Here is a 26,647-nt window from a genome sequence, read left to right as displayed (position 1 = left end):
GAAATAAAAACATGCAACCTCAGAAATAAAGAACGCATCTGCACGATGCCCGGCCCCAGCGCGCAGCAAGTGCTGGCTTCCGCCTCCACCCTGCCCTCTGTGGCTATCTGGGCACTGCCAGCGCGACGCTATCCCGGGTCACAGGCGTGTCACCTGGTAGGCACATTTCCGGTGCAGCTTCTTCTGGTCCTTGTACCACTGCATGAGCTCCTTCATGAAGGCGATTGTCACTCTGCCGTCCTCCAGCTTGGGCCCGCTGTACTCATCCTCGATGGCTGGTGTGTGAATGGGGGGCGAGAGTCAGTGGCCACAGCCAGTGTGAGGGTGGGGAGGGGCCTGGCCCGGGGCAGACGCGGCTCTGGACACGGGTCAGGACAGGGATGGAGCGAGAGAAGATACACCCCCACGGCCTGCTCCGCGCGCAGGCCGGCTCCGAGGCCCTCTCCCTGACCCCCCATCTCATGGGTCCGCTCTTCAGCACCCTCCCTCCCCTCCACCGACTTGGTTTACAGCCCTTCACACTGTCAACGCATCTGGTGACTAGCGAGTCCTCTCTCCCCAGAGCGTCAGCGCCACGAGGGCAGGGACTGTTGTGGTCACGGCTGGCTCCCGGTGCCTAGCACAGTGTCTGTCACACAGTAGGTGCTCAGGAACCACGTGAGCACATAGAGGACAGAGGCGGGTCAGACGCAGGAGGCCTGGGACGGGGGCGCGGCACGGGAGCCGGTAGGGAGCCAGGCTGGGGTGGAGGGCTCGCCCCCTCCCAGAACCGGGGGACTCAAGCAGACGAGGAGCAGACAGTGGCCTGGGGCGGGGCAGAGACCACCTCTGAGCCCCACTCCTCACCCCCAGTGTGCACGGGGATGGAGAGGACCCCTGCAAGGATCTGGAATGTTCTGGCTGGGCGTGAGGGCACCCGGGCCTGACTCACTCATGCTCTCGATGTCCAGTGAGTCCACGACAGAGCGCTTGTGCTCATCGCCCGCGATGGCCCGCTCGAAGGCCTTCTGCTTCACAATCTTGTTGCACTCCTGGTACTTCATTTTGGCGTCCTTGTCGTGGGGCTTCACTTTCACCACCTGGGCGGGCGGCGGGCAGAGGGAAGGAGGCATCCCCACTCAGGCCAAGAGGTGGCACGGCCCTCCTGGGGCAGAGGAGCAGGCCGGAGGCGGGACGCCGAGGCTGCCCTCCGCCTGCCGGGCCATGGGTTCCACGAACGCTGGAGCCAGACCCCCGGGGTGCCATGCACTAGTGGCACATCCCCGCTGGGCACGTTCCACCTCCAGGCCTTGGTTTCTGTGTCCCCAAACTGTGCATAACAGAGCTGCGTGTGTACCTGTACTATTATAGTTGATACCAAGGTGGGGGGTGGCGAGGAAAGGGTGGGCTGGGTCTAAAATCATGATTAACAGCCCAGACTCATCAGAAGGGCCAGCTACTTGCTGGGTGATAGACTCCCTGAGCCTCGGTTCCCTCCTCTATAAAACGGGGAGGTGACAGCTCCCCCCGGGCTGTGGGGAAGGAAAAGTGATGGACACGGGGCCTGGGGTGAGGCACGGCTTGGCAGGCGCGGCCAGCACTGAGGGGCGTCACGTCCCGTGTTTGACCTCAGGCGTTTGGAGAGACCCAGGACAAGTGATTTCCCCTTTCCTCCTCCGAAGGGAGGTGGGGACTGCGGGCACAGACCCAGGCCGGTGGGTTCGAAGCCCAGCTCCGCCCGCACCAGATGAGTAACGCTGGGCAGGTGAGTTTGCCCCTGTAAGACAGAAGGGACGAGCAGCCACTCAGACCACAGTGAGGGTGTCGGGGTGACCCCTTGTAAAGTGCAGGCAGCGGCGCTGGCAGGAACAAACGCCACACGAGCCTCGGCTGCTCCTCACAGCCCATCACGGGCTGCTGTGCTGATAAAGGCACGTGGCTTTGGGACCCAGCAAGCTCTCAGCACAGGAGCCCGTCTCCTCCCCTCTGCACCTTCCATGCACTTCCCACAAACTCTGATCCTCCAAGTTCAGAAGCAGACAGCGATGCATTCGGAGTCCCGCACAGCCACTTACGGGCTGTGTGACCCTGGGCAGGGACTTCAGCACTCTGGCCTCAGTCATCTGTAACTGTGACTGTAATTGCTAGTGGACCCTGCTGGCCTCCCCAGGAGTGGGCCCCCAGAGCTCCTGTGCCAGGGGGCAGAAAGAGGGGTGCCAGGGCTGGCCCTCAGGGGTGAGCACGCCCCCTCGTGGGAGAGCCTGGCAGAGTGAGTCAGAAACTCATCTGCTAACCCTTGCAGGCCAGGGTGGCTCTTCCGCCCTGGGACGCGCAGACCAGGCGGGCGGCAGGAGGCTGGGTCTCGGCAGGTGATGGCCAGGGCACCCTGCCAGGTGGCCCCGCCCGCCTGGGGTGTGGGTATGGGGCAAGGCCTGGAGGCAGGCAGCACCAGACATCCTCTGGAGTCCTTCCGGGTGGGGGAGAGGCTGTGTGTCCCCTGGGGATAAAGTCCACACCAGCACCTGGCCTGCCCAGGACGGCCCGCCCGCCCTCTGCTCTGTCTGCCCTGCCCCACCGCGTCCGCCCCAGCTCACGAGTCCCCAGACGTGCCAGCTCCCTCTCACGTCTGGCCTTGCACACGCTGCCCCCTGGCCTGGAACACCTCAGTCCCACCTCCGACTCCTTTCTAGCTCCTCCAGGTATCAGCCCCCCTCCCCGCCGTCTCCCAGGCTGGGTCAAGCAGGACCCCCAGCTCATCTGTTTGCTGGAGCCGGGTCTGTGTCCCCCTGGAAGGGGGCCCTGAGGTGGGGCTGAGGTGTGTCCCAGCAGTGAATGAATGCCCCCTGAGGGGATGGATGAACCACTCAGTACTTCCTCTGAGTCACTGCCCGTTCTCAGAGGGCTCACAGGCTGGGGTGCAGGATGGAGACATGGCCAAGGCTGGGGAAGAGCAGCAGGAGCACTAACAATGGCAGCGGCAGCAAGAGCACACGGCTCACGTTCCCAGCACCTGCCATGTGCCTGACGCTGCTGAGAGCAATTAACCTGCTCGCTTCATCCTCGGAGCAGCTCTATGTGATGTTATCACAACCCCCACTTGACAGATGAGGAAACTGAGGCCCAAAGAGGCGAAGTCACTGACCCCAGAAGCCAGGGTTCCGTTTTCTCCTTGCCTAGGATCCTGACTTCTGCCACACAGGCTGGGATGTGCTCCCCTCCCACCACCTCCCTTCCCTGCCCACTGCCACCGGTCCCTACAGCTCCCTGTATGTCCTCCAGGGAGGCAGTGTGGGGCAGTGCTGGTGAGCGCCGGCTCCGGGGCCAGGCCTTGGGGGCATGCAGCCCCACCTCTTGAGTCTCCCTCAGCTTCTAGAAAGTGGAGAGGGTGCCAGCACACCTTTGGAGGGCTGGCGTGAGAATTTAACATTGGGCCCATCACGGCCTAGCAGCCCTGAGTGCACGCTCCAGGGCCCGTGGCTTCTGCTGTTCCCAACTCACTGTCCGGTTGGGACAGAGCAAGCGGCCCCCTGGCTCCACCCCTGGGGAAGGTCATTTGCTCCGGCCCGGAGAGGCCCGGCGGGTCCTTGAGCAGCTGAGGCCCACTGGGTCAGAACTGCACGCTGGACTTCCCTTTAAAGAGTGGCATCTGGACTGTATCAGCGTCAGTATCCTGACTGGGATGCTTCTGCAGTGAGGCTGGCTATGTTGCTGGGGAAACTGGGAGAACGGGATCTCTGCAGTTCTTACAACTGCACATGGAGCCACACCGCTCTCAAAATAAAAAGCTGTGTTTAAAACATGGTCCCTTCAGCCAGGAGTGCTCACGGGCAGTAACGACAGCGCTCGAGTTGCTGGCGCACCAACACGGGGCGCAATCCCAACGTGAGGCCGGGGGGCTGCACATACATGGGAACTGGGAACTTGGGGGATTTTAGACAGGCGACCCAGGGCCACCCCACGTTATATGACACCCGGTAGATCCGAGTGGCAGCTGGTGATCACACGCACTCTGGTTTTTTCTGCAGCAAAACCTCCAGTCACACAAGGCAGGAGCATCAGTAAGAGGCCAGCGATGGCTTCTGATTAGTTCCCGTCAGACTCTGCCACCAAACGAGTTGCCCGAACTTAACTGGAACAAGTGGTTTTCAGAAGAGCTTGGGTTCGGAACAGCAGCGAGAGCCAGGCCCCACGCTGAGTGCCCCCGAGGCCCATGTGACCATCATGATGCCCTACGACGCACGGACGAGGAGACGCAGCCCACAGAGGGCCGCACTGCATGAGGCATGTGGACAGCGGGGATGGCCGGCTCGAGGGCCTGCACTCCGAAGCCAGCCTGACGCGTGACACCAGGTCTGTCACCCACAGGTCGAGACCCTCTGGTAAGTGTACTGAGCAAGTCACACCCAACATTCCCATTCAGTGAAACAGAAGAGCAGAGACCAGCAAACATAGCACCTGAGCGAAGGGCAAGTGCTGTGCCGAGAAACTGTCGTGAACGGCACGACATCCAGTGGTGGGAGCCCACCTGGGGCCATGCTGTCCCCTCTTGGCTGTGGGACTCAGGGAGTGCCCTGCTCTCTGGGCCTTGCTTTCCTCATCTGTAAATCAGGGGGAACAGCTCCCAGCACACAGGGTGCTGCGATCTCAGGAGTTACTGTGGTATGAAGGCCACACCTGGCCCGGCCCATGGTGAGCGCTCCTGCAACTCCCAGACAGCCAAACCTCAGGTGTGCGGGCACACGGACAGGCGTGCAAGGCAAAACGCACTTCTAACGGACCGCACTGGGCTATGCCGGAAGAAGCAGCCCAAATGTGAACCATATTACAAACCAAACCCAAGAAATCCTGGGAGGGGGTGGGGGTGCAGGAGCCCCCAGATCCGGCCTGGGCCCACGTGAGCCCTGAGCTCCAACCACAGACAGGGAAGAACACAGGGGGCCTTCTGAGAAGAGGACCCAATAAAGGGCCGGGGAGTCCTGGAGCAAGGTCCCTCTGAAAGGACAAGCCTGCAGACGAGGGTGGTGGGTGGGGGACTGAACACGAACCCGAGGTCAGTCGCTGCTGAGGGTCTGAGGCCCGGCCCCAGAGGGAGAGCAGAAGGAAGACACACCCAGCTCCCCAGGGCCCTAGCGAGGTCCTGGCACCTGCACACAGCCCTTCCTGTGCGCTGCAGGCTCTGCCCCTAGACAGCCCCAGGGGAAGCTGCACCAGTGCTAAGCGGGGCCCTTCTGCTCTCATTCAACCCTCACAGGGACACTGAGGCAGGCCCTCCTGTCGCGCCCTCTCACAGATGAGGCCGCAGAGGCCGCAGGGCCCAAGCACTCAGAGCAGAAACAGCTCGCGGCTGGCGTCCTGACCCGGAGCCGGGGCCTCCAGCCCCTGCGCCCGCACCTGGAGACTCCGCGACCGTGGCTCCCGGCGAGGAACGTCTATTTTACCTGACACCCGGCACATCTAGACTCACGCCAAAGGGAAATATTTTTCCACAAAATATACACACACTTCCTCCCAATGACAAATTGCTTTCTTGTCTATTCTATCTGAGGACGGACGGGCTGGGCTCAAACCATTCAAGTGAGCTGCGGCCCGCGAGGCGCTGCAGGCATGGACTCTGGCTTCAAGTCCCACTGGCGCCCTCTCTGCGGGCGACCTCGGAGGAGGCCTTCCCCTCTAGACCTCAGCTTCCTTCCTGGAAAATGGACTGACTCAAGCGTGCAAAGAGCTCACAACAGAGCGAGGCCCGCAGTGAGTGTGCAGACGAGGAGACGGAGGCTGAGGGAGGCAAGGCCCTTCGCCCGCCCCAGGGCCCGGGTGCTGAGGGGCAGCGCCGCGGGCTCCTTCCTTCATCCAGGCTCACGCCCTGGCTCAGCCTCCGAGGAGGCCACGATCTCAGAGCGGGCCTGGCACGTTCTCCGTGAAACTGCAGCGGGTCACAGGACAGCTCCGGAGGGCAGGAGGGCGGGAGGCAGAGACTCTGGGTGGGGGCAGCTGCCCTAGGGCCAGCCCCCCTGCCCGGTGCCCAGAGCCAGAGGAAATGCGTCAGAAGGGAGCAGGGTGGAAAGCCCGCAGGCCTGTGGAGGCCCAGGGTGGCAGGGACCTCAGGCTCACATGGGGACTCCCCAGTGCTGCTGGCAGAGCCCCCACAGGGAAATGGGCTGTGACAATTCAAAGGCTGGGTGCGGCTCCACCACAGGCGGGTCCAAAAAGAGCTGTGGATGTCCCCCAGTGCTCCACGGCATCCACAGGCCTGGGAGGGAGCTCAGACACCGTACGTCCACAAGGCTGGAACTGACCATCTGGGCCTCAGGGAGCAGGCCGTTAGGCCCCAGTCTGAGCAAAGCCGAGAAGAACCCCACTCCTCACCCTGGGGAAAGGCTTTCCCGCAACCCTGGGAGGGGGCGGGGAGGCCCTTGCGGCAGACCTGTGCTCCTGGGAGCTGCTCTCCTCTCTGGCCCCTTTCGGTTCCTCTGGGCCCCTCCCCCACTTGGAGCCCTGCCCCCACCCAATCCTGACTGTCCTTCTGGGTTACTCATTACTGAGCTCTCCAGCCCCAATGACCTTTACCCAGAGCCCACAGCTACCCACGAGGTGGCCGCTCCTCTTGTCACCATTTTCCAGATGGGGACACCAAGGGAGAGGTTTGGGAGCCCAAGCTCATAGGACTGTTCCTCTGCTCCGTTCCCCATCCTCCTGGGTGTCACCCCAGCCCCTTCTCCACTTTGCCCCTCAGTCTCCAAATTCCCCGCTCCTCCATGCCTCTGTCCCTGCCCTGACACAGGTGTCCCTGGCCTGAATGCCCCCTCCACCCCAGGCCAGCGGGCAACCTGTGCAGTCTGACCAGGCTGCCTCCCCCTGCGGCCTGTGGTTCTCGGCCCCCCGGTAGCTCTCCCCAGACGACAGAAGCTGCTCGGTGTGTGGTGAATGAAACAAAAGGAGGAAGTGAGGGTGTGCATGTGTACAGGGGGCAGAAGGACAATTCATTCAACAAACACTGACTGAGCCCCTGCCCAATGCCAGCCACCATCCCAATGAGCAAACAAACAACCCCCTACTCTCAGGGGGCTAACTCTCTGAACGGGGGAGACAGGGGCTGGAGGGCCAGGCCGCCTGGGTTCAAACCCCAGCTCTGCCACCTGCACGTCGATGGGCAGGTGTCTCAACCCCTCCGGGCCTCAGTCCCCCCATCTGTACAACGGGGACGATCATGGTTCCTACCCTGGGGCTGCCACACCGAGGCCCTCAGCTGCCCGTGTGGCAGGCGAACAGGCCTGGCGTGAGGCTATGTGCTGAGTCCTCACCTCTACTGCTGTCACCACCACAGCAATGACAGCACGGGGAGTGGCAGACGGGCAGCAAACTCTTGCTGCGCTCTAGGTGCCATCCCTCGTCACCTCCCACGTCCCCCGCCTGCTGTCTCTAACGCACATCGCCCTATTCCATTCCCTCCCAGGCACACGACCTCAGCGGCAATGGCTCTGCTGACTAGCTGAGGACACGGCGAGTTTTCCGCCCCGCTCGGAACTGTGACCTCCACCAGGAGGGCTGTGTGACTCTTGTCCGCCACCAACAATCAGAGCAGGCGCTCACCTCACAGCACTTACGTTAACACTGGAATGTTACGGAGAGGAGCAGCGTGGCCCCTGCACAAGGGTGACACGCCAACTCGTGAAGCGTTCCGTATTAAAAACTCATAATCAGAATCATAATCGTTAATTGTTCCACAACACTGACTACGTGCCGGGAGCTGTTCTAAATGCTTGGAAAGCAGAAACTCATTTACTCTTCCCCACTTCACAGAAGTGGGAGAGAAGGCACCGAGAGGCCAGGTAACTTGCCCAGGGTCACCAGGCGAGCGAAGGCAGAGCGGGGCTGTGAACCTGGGCGGTCTGCTAGAGACCAAGGCACCTGAGGGCACCTGGCGGATGAGCGAGTGGTGAGTGAGTGCTGAGTGGCCTCCTCGCCCCCCAAGCCGCGCACGCTGAGGCCTCCCTCCCCTGCATCCCCCGGGCCGGGCGCGGCAGGGCTGGCCCCTCCCCGAGGCCCGCTCACCGTCTCGTAGTCGCGCAGGGCGGCCCGGAACTTGCCCAGGGCCATGTTGCTGGCGGCCCGGCGGTAGTAGCCCTTGATATACTTCTTGTCCAGCTCGATGGCCCGCGTGGCGTCGGCCAGCGCGTAGCCGTAGCACTCGGTGCGCAGGTAGGCCAGGCTGCGGTTGCCATAGTAGATGGCGTTGTTGGGGTTCAGCTCGATGGCCTGGCTGTAGAACTTGATGGCGTTCTCGTAGTCCTTGGCTGAGGAGGAGGAGGAGGAGGAGGCGGTGTGAGGCAGGGCTGCCGCCGCCCAGCAAGGGCCCTGGGCGGGGTACTGGCCCTGTCTCCCCATGTACAGATGGGGAAACTGGGGTCCACGGCTGAGCTCAGAAATGTCCTCAGCCTGCCCCCTTCCCTGTCCCAAGCATCCCACCCTAGCTGAAATCACTTCCACCCACCCGTCACCCCAGACCCCAGCCGGGCAATGCTCCTTCCAGGACTTCAGGAGGGTCCTCCTGCGCCCTCCCCACGGCCTGAAGAGGACGGGTCCCTGAGTGCTAGAGCTGACAAGGGAGCCAGCAAATGTGAGCCTGCTCTGAGGCCCCTGGTCGTCCAGCTCTGGTCGTCCCCAAAGCAAGGAAAGCAGCACACAGAGGGCCTGGCAGAACAGGAGGTGGGGACGGAGAAGGGACATCAGCAGAGACCCGAGGAAAGTGACAACCAGAATGGAGGAAGAGCGTTCCCAACGGAAGGGACAGCAGATGCAAAGGCCCGGGGTGGGTGTGGGTGTGTGTGTCGTCTGCGCGTGCATGCATATGTGTGCGTGTGCTTGTGTTCCAGGACCAGTGGGAGGCTAGTGTAGCCGAGGCAGGGTGAGCTGGGGAGGGTGGGAGATGAGCACAGCGAGGCTGGCAGGACAGATCCCTCAGGCCCTGGCAGCCACAGCGGGGGCTGGACATTGATGTTCTAAATGTGACATCTGGCCAAGGGGAAAAGGCTGATCTTATGTGCACTGAGCTATGGCATGCCCTGCGCGTTACATCTTGACCCGTGGAATCCTCACATCTCCACGGCATCAGCATCGTCCGGAGCTCACTTTACGACGGCTCCCGGAGGTCTTGTTCAAGGTCAAGCACCCAGTCTGCATCTGCAGAGTCAGGCTTGGACCCCTCGCCCGGGCCCATTCGACAGGCAGGAGACCACGGCTTGGAGGCTTACCCGAATCAGGGGTCCATGATGTGCCAGGTGGCATGTGGGGCCCTGGGTACACGAGTCCCTTCACTGAACCCTCACAACCCCGAGGATGGCTGCATGAGGCCCATTTCCCAGATGAGGGACTGAGGCTCAGAGGAGAAGCCCATGCTGAAGGTCAAGAGGCAAGTGGCAGGCAGGGATTCTGAGCCAGGCCAAGACCCTAACGCTCCCACTCTCCCCTCCAGCCAGGTGGCCTGTGGGCGGGAGCCCGGCACAGGGGCAGGCACAGACACAGGGGTAGGTGGCCTGGGCCCAAACCCTGGCTGGGTTACCCGCTGGGTGTCCTTGGGCAACTTACGTACCCTCTCTGGACTTGCGTTTCAGAGTCTTCCTAAGCCCCAGCCGAAACTGAGAATTCCTGCCCTAACCCCCACTTCAGCTTTCTCCAGAGCCGTCTGATACACCACGACTGTGTTTTGTCTCTTGCTTATAATGCATCTCCCCAGATTGAACCCGAGCCCCGGGAGGGCAGGGGCAGCCCTCTCTGAGGACACAGCAGCTCCCACCCAGCCCTGCCCTGCTGGGGCTCACAGTCCAGTGTGGGGGACACAGCTGTCCTCAGACAGTGAGGTCCAGACAGAGAGTCCTCCGAGTGTGGGGCTGGGGCAGCCCAGCAGGGATGCTGACGCTGGGACCTGGAGCATCCAGGAAGGGTGAGGCAGCTGAAGGGAATGGAGAAAGAGGGTCCCAGGCCCCATGAACAGTCCCCCAGGAAGGAAGGAAGGAAGGAAGAGACAGACAGACACTAGAGAAAGGAGAAGCAGCCAGGTCCTGCGGAGACAGCCAGGAACAATGCAACAATCCCTCCTGCAGGCTAACATCTGGCAATCTTTCAAATGGCTCCTATGTCCCCTTCTTCAGGCAGCCCTCCGTGACCCCCTGGCCGGGGCAGGCACCCCTCTGGGCCGCTCCGGCCCCTGGGCTCCCCTATCCCAGCTCTGCCCACCCTGGGTTGTCACCGTTAGGTGATGGGCGTGTCCCCCCAGGACCGTGAGCCCCGGAGGGCAGGCTTAAGACTTCCTGGAAACAAGCAAGGGCAGAACCAGGCAGCCCAAGCCTGACCCACCCTCCCCGGAATGCCAGCGCCTTCGAGGACTCCCTCCCGCCGCCTGGCTGTGTTCCAGAGCCCAGCTCGCCAGCTCTCCTGACGGGTGAGCTGTTACTCGAGTGGCCGTCTGGCACGGGGTGAGGAGCCTGGTGTCTCAGAGCCTGACATCCAGCCCTGCAGATCCAGACCATGGGACCTCGTGCAAACAGCCCCCGCTCCCTGGGGCTCCGCTTGCTCATCGGAAATGCGGGAATCACACTTGGCCCTGCCCCATGGGGGGACAGTTGTGAGGGGTATATGGACTCACGGATGAAATGCAGTTACAGCTGAGAACGTGATCAGCAGAGCAGACACTTGTAAAAGAAGTGAACTAATGACTATATGAAGGGAAGGGGAATGGAGCAGAGGAAATGGGAGGGGCCGGGACTTCACGCATCCACCCAACACACCACATCCCAGGCCCGCTCTACGTGTTTTAAAAAAACACAAGCACTTTTATTCCTCAAGACATTCTCCATTTCAGAGATGGGGAAACTGAGGCACAGAGAGGTTAAGTCATTTGTCCAGGGGTTGCACAGCAGGTAAAAGGAAGAAACAAGATTTGAACCCAGGCAGCCTGAGCTCTTAACCAAGTCTACAAACCCCGAGACCCGAGGCGGCCTTGGGGGTTAAACACACCTCCCCCATTTTACAGAAGGGCAATGAGAGGGGAGAGATGAGTGACATGGGGGACCAGGCTCTGCCCCCCAGGGCCCCTGGAATGGGCCTGAGCTCACAGAGGTGAGCTAGCCATGTTGGCGGGGGTAGGGATGGGGTTCTCTGAGCCCCCAGGGCCCCTCTCCCCTGACCCCAGGGCCAGTGTGGCTCGGGGTAGGAGCCAAGCACGTGGGGAGGAAGGGGGATATCCGGGCGCTGCGCTCACACACTCTGACCTTGTGCAAGCAGTTTCACTTCTCGGAGCCTGGCTTCCTCTCTAAAACAAACAGCCGTGCGGTGCCGGGGAGGATGAAACAACGTGCTGTACCTGGCCACCACAGGGGCTCAATTACTCTGGGCTGTAATTATTCTTTTTATTGTTATTCCCACAGCCCCGGAGGCTGCGGCTCGTGCCTGCCCCGCCTGCCAGACAGCGAGGGGCCCAGACCAGGACCTCTGGCCACCTGCCCAGCCCCAGGGCTCCTCAGGGCTCCGATCCCAGGTCCTGGGGGGCAAGGGGCCCCTCCCAATGGCTGACTGTCCCCCAGAAGTCTCACCTCCCCTCAGCAGCAACCCCCCTACTTGCTGCTCCTCCAGAGCCCCCTTCCGCGCCAGCTGCCCGCTGGAGACCGGCCTTGTCCTGGACACCTCCTGACCCCTCGACCCCCACAGTCCAGCAGGCACCGTGTTCCGGCCAGTCAGCCTGCTGAGCAGCACTCAGAACCGTTCACTTCCATCCCTACAGCACCCCCTGCCCGGGTCTGCCCTTCATCCTCCGCTGCCCAGGGTCCTGCCCAGCCTCCTCCCAGTCTCCCAGCCGCCAGTCCTGCCCCTCCTGAGGGGTCTTCCTAAAGCACAAACTCGACCCTGTCCTTCCCCTGCTCAGCACCATCTGCCGCTCGCCTGAGTCCTCAGGAGCCAGCTCAGCCTCCTCCTGCAGCCTCACCATTAACTCCTCCTGCCTCTCGCATCCCAGCCCCACTCACTTCCTGGGTGCCAGGCTCTGCTCCCCTCTGGGCCTTTGCCATCCTTGCTCTTGCTGCCTGAAGTCCCCTCCCCCTCTCCAGGGGGCCGCTCTCGTTTCCTCTCGGAGACATTTCTTGAGTCAGTTTCCGTCTCTCCAGCCTGGTCGGCAGCACCGCCACCTCCCCTCACCTGTCCCCCACTGCAGTCTCCTTCCTGGCCTCCGGTCTTGCCCTTGCGTCCAATCTCTGCAAGGCAGCTGGGGGATCTTTTTCAAACGTTAATCAGACTATGTTGCTCCTCTCCTAAAACCTTCCATGGCTCCCTATCTCCATCAGGATGACATCCACACTTCTCGACCCAGCCTCCAAGGCTCTACCACCAGCCTCACCTCTCACCAGGCTTACCTCCTCCTCGTTGCTCCAGCCTGACCACACCGTCCCACTCTTCGAATCCGTCTGTGCTCCCAGCAGAGGCCAACTCTCCACCAAGGCTCTAGACCCCTTCCACGCTGCCCTTCTCCAGGGCCTTGCTGCTGTACGTCTCCCCTCTCTCCTGTGGGGTCAATTCTCCCCTCTACCGGACGACACTCTTAGTCTCGTCCATCCTCAAAAGCAGCAGCCTCCCTCCCCCACTTCTCCGCTCCCCTTCCGAACCAAAACACTGGACATGCTGGTTGACACTTGCTGTCTCCACTTCCAGGCTTCCTGTCCACTCTCCAGGGCCCTCGTATCTGGCTACCACTCTCATCGTGCCCAGAAACAGCTCTGGTCAAGGCCACCAACAACACTCGTGGAGCCAAATCCAAAGGTCAACGCTCAGACCTTGCCTTGGCAGCCTCTGACCTGGGACACAGCCGCCTCGTCCTGGAAGCACTCTCTTCTCTCCTCTTTCCCGACACATTTCCTGATTTCCCTTCTACTTCACTGACCACCCTGCTCAGGCTCTTCCCCTTCTGTTCTAAACATCAGAATTCCTCCAGGTTCTGTCCTAGGCCCCTTCTCTTCCTAGATGACCTCATCCTCTCCCAGAGTGTTCCAGTCCATCCACAGGCTGATCATGCCCAAATTCCTCTCCTCGGAGCTCCAGACTGGCCCATCCATCTACTGCATGTCTCCTCCTGGAGAGCTGAGTAAAATTCAAACTAGTCTTTGCAATGCCTTATGAGACCCTACGTGATATGGCCCTTATCCTAAACTCATCTTGTATCAGTCTAAACAGTAACTCAACAGTAACTGCCAGTCTCCTATCATTGCCTACCTCAGGGCCTTTGCACATGTGGCTCCACCCACCTGGAACACTCCTCCCCAATTCTTCTCAATGGAAATGTCTTCTCCTGTCTACTCTATCTCAAGCAGCCTCAGAGCCTTATTCTCTACTTCACACCCTGTTGGGGTTTTTTTTCAAAGCACTCATTACAACTTCTAAGTATTTTATCATTTATTTGTGGCTTTACTCAACGTCTGATTCTCCTCCTGCTAAATTACACGCTGCTAAGGGCAGGGCTGCCACTGCCTCATTGACTGCTGATAACTCCGGAGTCTCGCACAGGCCTTAGCACACAGCACGTGCTCCACAAACAGGTTGAATGAATGAATGAATAGCTGCCCCCACGTCTTACTCTTTCCCAAGATGCTAAGTCATACTATTCTGGGGACTCCCCCACCTCTACCCTCAGGGCCTCCCACACATCCCTTCTCCGCGCGTAACCCTAAAGCTCCTACTTCCTTACCCTCCCATCTAATGATTTGTTCCCCACCCTCACGATTCCCTACTCTGTTGGGACAGCCCCCCGCAGCCTCCAGTCGGTGTCACCCACCCCAGGTCTCCCCACTTGGTAGTGCCACCACTCCCCCGCCCCGTGTCACCCCGTGGGAGCGCCCTCTCCAGCTCTCTCGGGGTCCCACACTCGGTAGGGTCCCCGTTCCCGGCCCCCTCCAGCCTCACAGTCGGTGGCGCCCTCTCCAGTCTCCCCACTTAGCAGCCCCCGCTCCGCACGCCACTTCGGACTATCCCCCCTTCTCTCCGGAGCCCCCGCTGTCGCCCCTCGGGAGCGCCATCCCGGGCGCCCCCCACGCCCGGGCACTTGGTGGCGCCCGCCCCGCGCCCGGGCCGCTGCCCCGCGTTGCCATGGTTCCGCGCGGGCCCCGGCAGCCCTGGCCCCGCGCCGCTCTCCGGCCTCCCTCGCCCCCTCTCCGGGCCGGGCGCACCTTTGAAGTAGTCGTTGGCCTGCGTCTTGAGCTCCTCTGCCCGCTTCAGAGCTCCATCAGCCGGGGGCTCGTCCCGCGGGGGCTCAGCACACTCAGTCCGCTCGCCCTCCGCCATCGCCATGCCGCAAAGCGACCCCCACCCTGGCAACCGCCGCCAGCGGCACCCGGCCGAATCGTCGCGAAGGAGCGCCGAGTGGCGCTGCCGCTGCTGCACAAGTGTCGTAAAGCGCGGGCCCGGAGGCGCCTTGGGCGCGCGTGCGCAGGGCGCTTTCTCCCGAGAGCGCGCGGAGGACAAGGTGACCAGGGGGCCCCCTAGAATGAGCCAATGGGGAAGGCAGGAAGGGGCGCGCGGGGGAAAAAGGCCCGGGGTGGCCCCGGCTCCCAGAGTTACCGTGTTCCGAGGGTGCAGAAGTTTCTCGGGGTCTTCAAGTGGGATTCCCACGCCGTCTTCTCGGGTTGGTGGGTGGATGGTAGATGCCGCCGGTGGGTGTGGCTGTGCTGCCAGGCAGCTCCGTGCCCGACGAGGAACCGGAGCTGGGAGGCTGGTCCTGCTGTCAGTTCCCCGTGTGACCTTGAGCAAATCTACCCCTGCTCCTCCAGAGCCTCAGTTACCCCTCTCTGAAGAATGGGTGGTTTCTCAAACCAACAGAATTCAGCTCCAACCTTGTGGATCAATGTTTCTAGGATATGACCCGAAGGCACCCTGGATCCCCTAGCCCAGAGCCAGGCTCAGAAGCTTGTTGCACCATCTCTCTCGCCTTCCTCACTCCCCAACTTTCCATGGCTTCTCAGTGCCCCTAGGAGGAAACCTAAGCTCTTCCTGATGACCTGGGAGACCCGGAATAGTCTGGCCTCGGGCCACATCCCCAGATGCCCACACGCTGCACACCCTTCCAGACCATCCTTCCCCGGCCCTCAGCCGACCCTCGTGCGGAACGGCAGCCCCGAATCCTTCAAGGATCTGCCCTGGGTCCCCTCCTGGAAGCACAGGCTATCCCACCCCCAAACCTTCTCGGCCTGGCAGTCTGACCCCACCACCTCCGGCCATGGCCAAGTCACCCTGGAAGGCACAGAGTAGCATCGTCTACATTCTACGGCCCAAGACACTGAGATGTGTAGAGGTCAACGCACTTACCCAAGGTCATACAGCAACAAAGTGGCCAAGCCAGCACTTGAACCCATCCCAGCTAAGACCTCTGCTCTTAATGCCTACTCTGCCGTCTCTGTAGGCTCCAGAGCCCACTTTGTGGGTTAGGTTTTTGAGATTTTGGGGGGTGGGGGGTGGGGGTGGGAGGGCTGCCATAATGGATTTGAATCCTAGATTTGAGTCCAGCTCAGCCCTTTCTTGCTGTGTGACCTTGGGCAAGTGACTGTCCTCTCTGAACCTCTGTTTCATCCTCTGTAAAACTGGGGATAATAACCGTGCTGTTGTATAGGATTAGAGGAGAGTTTGATAAGATCACATGAGTAAAGTGTTTGGCAGAAGGCTTAACACAGAGCAAGTACTTTTTATATTCACTCTATTATAGATACTCAGAGTGGGACAGAGTACCTAGAGCTGTGATTGGGTGGGGGGTCTCAGGAGCTTGTGGGAGGACCTCACCCAGCTGGGGCAGGGAAGACTTCCTGGAGGAGGGCACGTCTGAACCAAGATTTGAAGTATGAGTAGGAGATAATCAAGTGAGGAGAGGGAGGAAGGGAGAAAGGCATTTAAGGCAGAGGGAACAGCAAGTGCTAAGGCTTGAAAGTAGTTTTCTTCCTTTGAAAAGATTCCTACGTGGAACATGGGAGAGGGATTGGGGGGTGATATACAGAGACGTGACAACAGGCACAGCCATCAGCATGTCAATCTGTAAACACGCAATCACTCTCTCCCACACACACACTCTAGTGCAGAGAATCATGTCACACAGACAGGCATCAGTACAGAATCATAGTGTCCAACAGTCCCACACATGTACACAGAATCACAACACCACAGACACACACAGCTACCAAAAAGAAAATCAACACCTCCCACACTCAGGAACACAGAAATCCAAAGAAACCAGAAACACATAAGGCAGAATCATTTCACCCAGATAGTGACACATGTAGAAGGAATGACAAAGCCCCCCCCAAAACAGGTTCACAGAATTGTCCCCAAGACACACACACATACAGAATGACATCACCAGACACACAATGTTGCATAGACCCACTAGGAACACAGAATCACACACATACAGAATCACAAAGTGACGTGGACACTCAGTCACCCAGTGCCCCCACGCCCCCTGAAGCAAGCCCACAGATGAGTCAACACACAGAGGTCTGGTGCCCACCAAGGCGAGGTCTTTATGGTGGTACAGAGATTAGTGGGTTTCAGAGCCAGCGTGGCTGATCCAGTCCCTTCCCCTCCCCCAGCCTAGCACAGTTCCCTCCACTGAGGGCTCAGGTGACCCCCTGAGGGAGGGAGGGGTCAGACCCTTCTCCCCCCATAGCACCAATCTGGACAGGCCATCCCCTGACGAAACAGAGTGAGACGTGCCTTCCAGAAAGGGGGTGAATCGGGCTGAGAGAGGGAGGCCTTTTCCGTGGGAGACCAAGAGTAGCACCATCGTAGAAAGAGGGTTGGGGGGTAAGGGGGACTCATAGGTGGTGGCAGGGTACTGAGGAGTCCTGGCCTCTCTCCCACCCCATGATATGCATATAGGGCTGTGCGTGTACCTGTGCGGCTGGGGAAGTCTCCCGGATTGCAAGGGAGCCCCAGGTCCCCAGATACCTGGGGTAAAGTAAAGGTAAGTGCACATCTGGAGGGCTGAGATGGGGGTGGTTCTAGGACAGAGAAATGTTAGGGATGTAAGATTGAGAATAGAGAGGCTTGAGCATGAAGTCCATTAGCAGAGGAACCAGGAGGGCAGGGATCTCAAACGGGAAGACTTAAGACAGAGAGTAGGAATTGGGGCGAGGGGAGTAGGGTGAGAAGCCCAGAATAGAGTTAGGAGGGAGGGGTCTGGAATCAGGGAGTCAGAGGTCATAAGATTTGGAACCTGAGGAATCTACAGGATGAGGTCCAGATTCTAGAATCGGAAGCATTTGGAGGGTGCATTCTAGAACCAAAAGAATTTGGATCTGAAATCAGAGGCAGCTGGAGGCTGTGAGGTCTAGAACCAGAGGAATCTATAGAGTAAGGACTAGAGTTTGAAAAAGTGAAGCCAAGTTCTAGAACCAGAGGGATTTTGGAGTTGTAAGATCTAGAATCAGGAGTTGGAAGTTGTAAGGTCTAGAACCAGAGAAATTTATAAGGCAAAGTCTATAATCAGAAGGTGTTTGAAGGCTGAGTTCTAGACCCAGGGTAATTTGGAGTCAAGATCTGGAGTGAGGGGGAATTGAAGATTGTGAGGTTTAGAACCAAAGGAATTTATAGGATGAGGTATGGGATCAGAAGACATTTGAGGCCAAGTTCTATAACCAGAGGGAAAAAAGGAGAACATCAGATCTGGAATCAGAGGGTCCTAGAAATTGCAAGGTCTAACGGTTATGTAGTCTAGAACCAGTGAATGGTAGAGGTCATGAAGTCTAAAGCAAAAGAGAACTGGAGCATGGTATCTGGTTCTGGAAACACTGGTTATCAGATCAAGACATAAAACTCATTTTACTTCTTTTTGATGGGAAAAGCAAGCTTGAGTGTGGCGCACTGAAAAGGAACGAGCTGGGCATGATGAGGTTTAGAACCAAATTATTTAGAAATTAGGAAGTCTGAATATAGAAAAAAATGTATTACACATCAGGAAGACTAGAACCAACACAAAGCTTGGGGTTGTGGGGTGCAGAATCAGAGGAGATCGTTGGTGGTAAGATCTGGAATCAGCAGGAGTTGGAGCACGTGACATCTAGCACAAGGGAGATTTACAGGGAGAGGTCTAGAACCAGAGAAAGCCAGAGAGTAAGTTCAAGAACCAGAGGACTCTCGTGCTTGTAGGCTCTGGAACCCGAGGGAGTTGGAGGTTGTAAGGCCTAGAACCAGACAACTTTTGAGACTGAGAGTTATGAAAATAGACAGAATTGGAGGTTGAGAGGTCTGGAACAGGAAAGAGCTGAAGATTGAAAGATCTGGAATCAGAGGAGTTTAGAGGATGCAAGGTCTAAAACAGACCACATTGGAGGCCGTGCAGTCTAGAGCCAGAGAAGACTGGGGGTTGCATGGTCTAGAACCAGAGAAGGTCTGAAGCAGTGTACTCTAGAACCAGAGGGGGGCCAGAAGTTGTATGGTCTAGAACAAGAGAAGGCTGGAGGTCATCAGGTCTAGAACCAGAGAAGGTCAGAAGCAGAGTCTAGAACCAGAGGGGGTTGGAGGTCATGTGGTCTAGAACCGGAGAGGGTCAGAAGTTGTGTGGTCTAGAACCAGAGAAGGTTGGAAGTTGTGTGGTCTGGAAGAAGAGGAGGTTGGAGGCTACACGTGGAACAGGAAGACCACGAATGAACTCAGTGTCCAGGCGAGGCTAGGGGAAGCAGAAGTCCAGAGGGGAGCCGGTAGGCAGAGCTCGGTAGTTGCTTGGGAGGCTGAGGGCTCAATGAGAAGTCGCTGGGGGTGCAGTCTAGCCCAGAGGCCCCCCACCATTGACACCTGAGGGCAGGGGAAGATCAGAGCACCACGTTCTTATGGACCCTAGGCAATTCATAGCAATGAAAAACTTATCATGAACACAACAAAAATAAAAATAATAGTAAAAGAAAGATGGATGGAAAGAAATGTGATTATGGTTGTCAGTACTCCCCAGAGCCCAGAAACACAGATCTGAACCCCAACCTCCCCCATCCCTAATTACCCAAAGTAAAGCCAAGAGAGCTGGAGAAAGGGATGAGGTAACCAGTACGGAGAACCCCAAGGGACGTCCTGAGAGCAGAAGGAGGAGGCCAGGGACCCCCTCCCAGAGGTCACTGAGCTGAGACCACCCCAGAGAGCCCCCAGACGGGCGGGGGCAGAGGGGTGGGGGCTGAGGTAGGCCCGAGGCGGGCGAGGGCCACTGAGAGCAGAGAGGGCACCCCCCTCCTGGCGCCCCCATCCTGTGCGTTGGCTGCCGGCTTGGAGTGTGGTTGAGGTCCTTTCTGGGGAGGAGGAGGGCGATGGGAGGAGGGGCTGGCTCAGTCGGCCTGGGCCAAGCCTGCCGCTGGCTGGAACTGGCTCCTGGGCTGGGCGGTGTCCTCATCCTGGTAGAGCGAGAGCAGAGAGGGGCCCAGGCCTGTGGGGGGAGATGGAAGGTAAACCAGGGGAGAACGATCACCCCAACTTGTCTTCCCTTCCTGACAGTTAAAAGCGGGGGTAGTGAGGCCAGCAGGCCGGGATTCAAATAGCAGTGAAATCCCAGGCGAGTTCTGTTCTCTGCACCTCAGGTGTCCAGGGTGTTTAAGGCAAGAGGTAAGAATCCTGGAGCAAATGCTGCCTGAGTTGGAATCCAGGCTCTGCTATTTACTTGCTGTGAAACCTGGGGCAGGTGACTTCACCTCTCTGTGCCTCGGTGACCTCACCTGTAAAATGGGCTAACAACAGTACCTTCCTCCCAGGGCTGTTATGTGGAGTCGATGAGGGAATCCATGTAGAGTACTTTGAACAATAACTGGTACTGTGAGCACTCAGTACATGAGCTGGAAAACAGGGGTACTTATACCCACCTCATTTATGAGAATTCACGCATTCTGTGTGCCAGGCATTGGGGACACGGCAGTGAACGGGACAGATGAGACTCCCTGCCCTCGTGGGGCTGACCTTCCAGTGACGGGATCAGTTAGGTCACGGACATAACACATTTGACACAAAGCTTGGCACAGAGTAAGTACTAGATAAATGTTAGCTCTTCATTTACAAATATGTACTGAGGACCTGCACTGTGCCCAGCCTCACAGTAGAGGACAGCCGTGACCAAGACAGGCCTGGACCCTGCCCTCACAGGGCTCACACCCACAGGGAGAAGACGGCCAAAATCTGCCTTGAGCCAGTGACACAAATACCTATGTGAATATGGCCTGTGATGAGTGTTATGAGCCAGCAGCTTAGGAAGTTAGGGAGGGCTTCAAGGAAGGAGTAATATTTGATCTGAGATCTAAAGGATGCAGTAATTAGGCAAAGAATAGAGGGAAAAACATTTCAGGCAGAGGGATCAGCATATGCAAAGGTCCTGAGGCAGCCTCCTCAAGCAAGATGACTTTGAAATCACCACAATGCCCTACAGAGGCCCTATGCAGTCTGCCCCTCACCTCTCACCCCTCTTCTCTCTGCTTCAGCCACACTGGCCTTGTTTTTCCCCAAAATAAGACAGATATGCTCCCACCTCAGAACCTCTGAACTCGCTGTTCCCTCTGACTGGTATGCTCTTCCCCAAAAAAGTGTCACGACTCACTCCCCCACTTCCTTCTGGTCTTTGCTCAAATGTCACCTTTTCAATGAAACCACCCCTGGTCATACTCTTTAAAACTGAAATCCCCAATCCCAGAGCTCCTTTTTCCTTTGCACACATTATTTTCCCCCTGGCAGCACTGATTTTCCTCTCTGGCACTCTTTATTGTGTTCGTTTCTTTGTTCCGGCCTGTCTCCCTCGCTAAAATGTCAGCTTCACGAGGGCGAGGATTTCTATGTTTTGTTCACAGTTGTGTCTCCAGCTCCTAGCTCCATGCCTGGCACTCACTGCGTGTTCAATACATATTTGCTACACGGATGAAGGAAAGAATGAATCAAAAGGCAGTGACTGTGGCTGAAACAGAGGGTGTGAAGCCGTGTGATCTGAGATAAGGCAGTGGTCAGGCCCTGCAGAGACTTGAGTCCAAGGTGAGGAGCTTGATCTTTCTCCGAAGGGCCCTAGGGAGCCATGGCAGAGTTTTGAGCAGACGAAGACCAGGGTCAGATTTGAGCTTTGGAGAGACCCCTCTGGTTGACGCCTGGAGGTTTCAAGGGGAGCTATGGCTACGGACAGCTGTGCTGCAGATGATGAGAAGAACGTCAACAAGCACGGCCACTTGCCTCGCGCCCTGTGGAGGGGCCGTGGAACCGACATCGCCACAAGGGCGGACATTGGTTGTTTATGACAAGCCACATCTTAAGCTAAGCTCTGCCTGTGCAGCATCTCCATGAGTCCTCAAAACATCTCCTTAAGGTAAGAGCTATTACCCAGGCCCCAGTCGACAGAGGGGGAAAACTGAGGCTCCAGAAGCAGAAGCTAGCTGGCTAAGCCACGCAGCTGGGAATGACCCTGGCAGGACTGACTCCCAATTGGTTCAGGCTCCAGAGCGCAATCAGATGCCAAGGCTTGGCTTCCACCCCAAGGGGCAGCTTTGGCTAGCCCCTGCCTCCCTTGGAGTCTCTCTTTTCCGCTACAGTGCCCCTGAGAGGAGAGACGGGCAGCCTCTTCCCACCAAGGTCACCTCCGGGCACTGACAATCCCCCACAACCTTCAGGATTGTTCCACTCCTCTCTCAACCATCCGAGGTACCTCCCAGGGGAGAAAGGGACCCAGAGCCTCTGGAAACCCAGATTGCTACTCACCCAGGGGCTCATTCAGCTCCAGGAGATGGGTGCTGGGGTCCTGCTGGCTCCCTGGGGCCGGTCCTCCTGTCAGAAGGAAACTCTGCAGGACAGAAATAAAATCATCATCATCATCATCAATATCCAAGGAGGCAGGATGGTGCAGTGGTTAAGGATGCTGTGGGGGTTCTAGCTGCTTCTCTGCTGGGTTGTTGTGGGTTGGAGGTGCCTCTCCACGGAGGGTTCCAGCTCTTACCGGGTGGACCTGCTCTGTCAAGGGTCCAGTATCCACCCCGGCCCTGTGCCTTCAGGCCACGCTCCCCGTGGTGCCAGCCCCAGGGCACTGCCCCAGCTCTTGTTGATTCCTACATGCTGCCCACACCTTGGCCAATGGTCCTGTTACTAAATCTCCTCAACATCCCATTGGAGCGTGCTATTTTCCACCCAGACCCCGAATGAGACAGTTGCTTAACCTCTCATGTGTAAATGTGTATTATAATAATAATAATATTTCAAGAGTGGTTGTGGGGATTAAATAATTTAATCATGTGAGGCACCTCGTGCAATCAGTGTCTGATGCATGGCAGACACTCAATAAATACAAGTTGTTGACATTACCAACCACACGCCTCATGTTCGAACAGCCCTGTTCCGAGTGAGGAGCCGGGGTGCTGCCCTGGTTTGCTTTGTTTTTCTACCTCCATCTACCAACAGCCCGCTGAGGATCAGCTAAGGGCCCGCTTTCACTGGATCTCATGGCCATCCCATGAAATGTGATTATCCCCACTTTCCAGATGAGGAAACTGAGGCTCAGTGTGGTGATGTCACCTGCCCAAGGTCTCACAGATAGTAGGTGGCAGACCTGGGACTTGAACCCAAGTCCTGCTGGCTCTAATGTCTGTACTCTTAACGCTACCCTAATAATCTAAGACCAGGACCTGTTCTAGGTTTGGGGTTGGGGGCGCTTCCCTGGAGCGGAAAAGATTCCTACAGATGCTGACCTTGTCATTTCTCCCCTTACCCTGATTGATGTTTCTTCCTAGCACTTACCACTGACTTACATATATTTGCAAAGCCCTTTCATACGCATCAGCTGAAGCGGCAGGTCAAGATCTTATCCCCAGGGGGACTATGACCGTCCGTCTGACCTTCAGGAAGCCCCTGCCTCCTCTTGTCATCCCATCTATACAACTGTAGGTTTAAGCCCGCTGGGTTCTGAGGGCCAGAGAATCCCACAAACCCCCATACATACCAGGCTGAGGGGAGGCAGCAGGAAGTTTTCGGGATCTGGGCTGGGGGATCGTTTTGGGGGTCTCACTCCCAGCAGCTCCACCCCCTCGGCCTCGTCCTCTGAGCTCTGGGCCAGGGCCCTGCAGGAAGACAGGCAAGAATGTGGAAACACAGCACACCTGGGCAGGTGTGGGCACCAGTGTCAGAAGTGATGAGCGTTCATTCACTCCCCCAAGCACCTATTTATTCCTTTACTTATACACCCACCAATCCATCCATCCACCCATCCATCCATCCTTCCATCCATCCACCCACACACCAATCCATCCATCCACCCATCCATCCATCCATCCATCCACCAATCCATCCATCCACCCACACACCAATCCATCCATCCACCCACTGATCCATTCATCCATCCATCCTTCCATCCACCCACACACCAATCCATCCATCCATCCATCCATCCACCCACAACCAATCCATCTATCCACCCATCGATCTATCCATCTATCCATCCATCCATCCATCTACCGATCCACCAATCCATCTATCCACCCATTGATCCATCCATCCATCCATCCATCCATCCATCCACCAATCCATTCATCTACCAATCCATCCATCCACCCATCGATCTATCCATCCATCCATCCATCTACCCACCCACCAATCAATCTATCCACCCATTGATCCATCCATCCACCAATCCATCTGTCCACCCATTGATCCATCCATCCACCCATCCATCCACCCATCCATCCACCAATCCATCTGTCCATCCATTGATCCATCCATCCACCCATCCATCCACCAATCCATCTGTCCACCCATTGATCCACCCATTGATCCATCCATCCACCCATCCATCCACCAATCCATCTGTCCACCCATTGATCCATCCATCCACCCATCCATCCATCCATCCATCCACTCACCAATCCATCCAGCCATCCATCAACCAATCTATCCATCCATATATACATCCATCCATTCATTCTCCATCCACCAATCCATCTTCCCATTCACCTGTCCAATGATCCATCACCCATTCACCCATCTATATAACCTTCATCCATCTATCCTTCCATTCATCCACCAATCTGTCCATCCACTACCCACCCACTCACCACCCATCCATCATCCATCCATCCACCTACCTACCTACTATAACTTCCTCTGTCCCTCAGTTAACAAGTCTTTATTAGGCACACGCTGTATATCCAGCGCCAAGCCAGGAGCCTTGGGAAATACTGAGATGTGTCCATAAAGGCCTCATAAGGACAGTAAAGAGACCACTCTGGAGACTAACTGGGCACATGCCTGCAACTTGGAGAGCAAAAACTTGACTATTAATAATCTAATGTCTTTGGAAGGGGGACACGGGTCCTCTGAAATGACACGCAAAATTGTGTGTCTGTATGTGTGTGTGTAAATTTTCTTGGGAAAGAGCCCATAGCTTTCAACAGATTCTCAAAGGTGTCAGGAAACTTAGTTCTAAACAGTTCCTCTGACACTACGGCAATGTCCTCTTAACTACGACAAAAACTGTCACTGAGCCAGATATAAATATGTTCCAAAGGAGAGGGCCCTGGGTGACTGGCAGGATCTGGATAAACAATGAGAACAGTGGAGGGCACTCCAGCAGGAGGGCACAGCCTAGGCAAAGACATGGAGGTTGGAACAAATGTGGCATGTGCTGGCAACACTGCGAGCCTGGCTGGAGCAGAGGTCAGGGTAGGAGGAATGATGAAGGATGAGGCTGAAGTAGGAGGCAGGAGCAAGATAGGGGGTCAGGGACCTTCTCTCCACTCCCTTGATATCCCCCTCTCCTGTGGCTCACCTCTTCCGAGCCCCAGCCATGGGGGAGGATGCGGAGGGGTTCCCACGGGACAGGCTAGAGCAGCTCAGCCGGGGGTCACTCCCCCAGCGGGGCAGGAGGGAAGGCTCAGGGGTTGGGGGCGACAGGCCGTGGAAGCTCCGGGCGCGGGGCCGGGGGACAGCCCCCAGAGGTCTGTGGTAGGCTCTGGGTAGCTGCTCGCTGGAGTTGAGCTGGAAGTCATCATCCATGGAGATGTAGGGAGCCAGCATCTCCAAATCCAGAGCATCGACGTCCTGCAGAGGGCAGGAGGGAGTTAAAAGTCTGAGCCTTGGCCTCAGGTGGCTGAGTTGCGTGTCTGACGTCAAGGGTCTGAGACCCAGTTTTCTCACTTGCAAAATGGGTAAAAGGGCTCTGTGGTTGCCAGTTGCCTAGATGGCCCCCAAGGATCCTCACCTCTGGGTATTCGCACCCTAGCGTGGTCCCCTGCTACAGTGACTGGGACTGACTTGAAAACTCTAAGATACTGAGGACATGATGGTGCGCGACTTGCAACATCAGGTTATAAAAGATACTGCGGCTTCCATTTTTGTCTCGCCCTCCCTCTCGGATCACTTGCTTTCGGGGAAGCCCTGTGGAGAGATCCACATGGCAAGCAACTGAGATCTCTTGCCAACAGCCAACTGAGTCATCTTGGAAGTGGATCCCCTGGTCCCCGGTCAAGCCTCCAGATGATTGCAACCCTGGATGACATCTTGAGTGCATCCTCATGAGAGACCCTGAGCAAAAGCCACCCAGCTAAGTGGCCCCCACTCCTGACCCTCAGAAGTTAGGTGAGGTAATATGTGTTGGTTGTTTTAATTGGCTAAGTGTTAGGGTAATTTCTTATCTGGAAATAGATAACAAATAAGATTTTGATACCGAGAATGGAGTGCTACCATGGCAAGAACCTGAAACATGGGAGTGGCTTTGGCACTGGGCAGTGGGTGAGGGCTGGAAGGACTTTGAAGAGGCTATCAGAGAAAAGCCTAGGTTGCCTTGGCTTGCCAAACTATTTGTCAACATCTGAACCATGAGCCTGCCAGTGAGGGCTTAAAAAGATGTCAGGAACATGTTATTGGAAACCAGAGGAAAGGGCATTTCTGTTGTGTAGTGGCTGAAAGTTTAGCAACACTGTCACCTGTAGTTTTGTGGAAAGTAGAAAATGTAACTAGTGGACTGAGTGATCTAGCTAAGGAGGTTTCCAGCCAGAGTGTTGAAGGGGCTGCTTGGTTTCTTCTTGCTAGGTTGGAGTAAGAGGCAAGAGGAGAGAGAAGCTAAAGGAAGAAAGGTTAAACGTGAAGGAGCTGGGACCTGAAGGTCTTGAAAATTCTCAACCTCCCTGTGTCTCTAAGAATTAATTTTACCCGAAAAGAGGTTCAGCCTTTGTCCTGGCTCCTGGGAGGTACCCTCTGAACCTTGGAATTTCCTGAGTGACAGTTGTGTCTTGGCTACTCATGGTGGGCCCCTTGGACCACACCTCATAGTGTATGCTAACAAGATGACTCAGGATGGAGGCTGGTCATGCCAGAAAGGCCAACCAAGTTGGGGCTTTGGGTCGTGTGAAATCAGCTGCCCTCCAAGGAAAGTGTGTGTGTTGGGGGAGATGGAGATGAGATCGAGTTCACTACATGGGCCATGACTCAAGCAATCATGCCTACATAATGAAACCTCAAGAAGAACTCTGGACACCAAAGCATGGGTGAGGCTTCCCAGAGTGGCCATACTCCCTGTGCATGTTGTCACCTGTCAACCCCGGGAGAGTAACACGTATCTGGGGACATGAAAGGTTGGCATTTGGGACTCCCCTAGTCCCAGATTCCACCCCATGCATCTCTTCCTTTGGCTGTAATATTCTTTTGTTATAATAAAACTGTAATC

The 26,647-nt window shown here is 57.1% G+C and overlaps 2 protein-coding genes, 1 long non-coding RNA gene and 1 other non-coding gene across 8 annotated transcripts in view; 2 read left to right on the top strand and 2 right to left on the bottom strand.

The window, feature by feature from the left end:
• The window catches only part of PPP5C (protein phosphatase 5 catalytic subunit), a 22,255-nt gene extending 7,827 nt beyond the window's left edge, over positions 1–14,428 (bottom strand). Inside the window, exons 1-4 of the mRNA XM_044759084.2 lie at positions 14,181–14,428; positions 8,029–8,270; positions 932–1,079; positions 154–275 (exon numbers count right to left, since the gene is read on the bottom strand). Of these exons, the coding sequence (XP_044615019.1) occupies positions 154–275; positions 932–1,079; positions 8,029–8,270; positions 14,181–14,301 (633 nt within the window). The 5' untranslated portion in view covers positions 14,302–14,428. The remainder of the gene's footprint in view (positions 1–153; positions 276–931; positions 1,080–8,028; positions 8,271–14,180) is intronic.
• Positions 7,559–7,664, top strand: LOC123281358 (U6 spliceosomal RNA). The gene has a single exon (XR_006520794.1). It is a non-coding gene; the product is annotated as a U6 spliceosomal RNA (small nuclear RNA).
• On the top strand, positions 14,404–26,647 carry LOC139042133 (uncharacterized). Of its 2 annotated transcripts, XR_011498372.1 has the most exons (5): positions 14,404–14,476; positions 16,876–16,960; positions 20,808–21,310; positions 25,407–25,560; positions 26,014–26,647. It is a non-coding gene; the product is annotated as an uncharacterized lncRNA (long non-coding RNA). The 2 variants fall into 2 exon arrangements; XR_011498373.1 differs by lacking the exons at positions 25,407–25,560; positions 26,014–26,647 and adding an exon at positions 21,534–21,667.
• Positions 16,494–26,647, bottom strand: part of HIF3A (hypoxia inducible factor 3 subunit alpha) — a 28,208-nt gene continuing 18,054 nt past the window's right edge. For 2 of the 4 annotated variants that reach the window (XM_044759081.2, XM_044759080.2), the window contains 4 exons: positions 24,752–25,023; positions 22,931–23,048; positions 21,700–21,781; positions 16,494–19,405 (listed from right to left, as the gene is read on the bottom strand). In XM_044759081.2, the coding sequence (XP_044615016.1) occupies positions 19,308–19,405; positions 21,700–21,781; positions 22,931–23,048; positions 24,752–25,023 (570 nt within the window). In that variant the 3' untranslated portion in view covers positions 16,494–19,307. Of the gene's footprint in view, positions 19,406–21,649; positions 21,782–22,930; positions 23,049–24,751; positions 25,024–26,647 lie in introns of those variants that run through there. The other 2 variants (XM_044759082.2, XM_070498253.1) reach the window with 2 other exon arrangements.

This window comes from Equus asinus, chromosome 26 (assembly GCF_041296235.1).
Source record: "Equus asinus isolate D_3611 breed Donkey chromosome 26, EquAss-T2T_v2, whole genome shotgun sequence".
In the NCBI taxonomy this organism is placed as follows: domain Eukaryota; kingdom Metazoa; phylum Chordata; class Mammalia; order Perissodactyla; family Equidae; genus Equus; species Equus asinus.
Note: the sequence above shows the minus strand (reverse complement) of the source record. Positions and strands in the feature narration are given on the sequence as shown.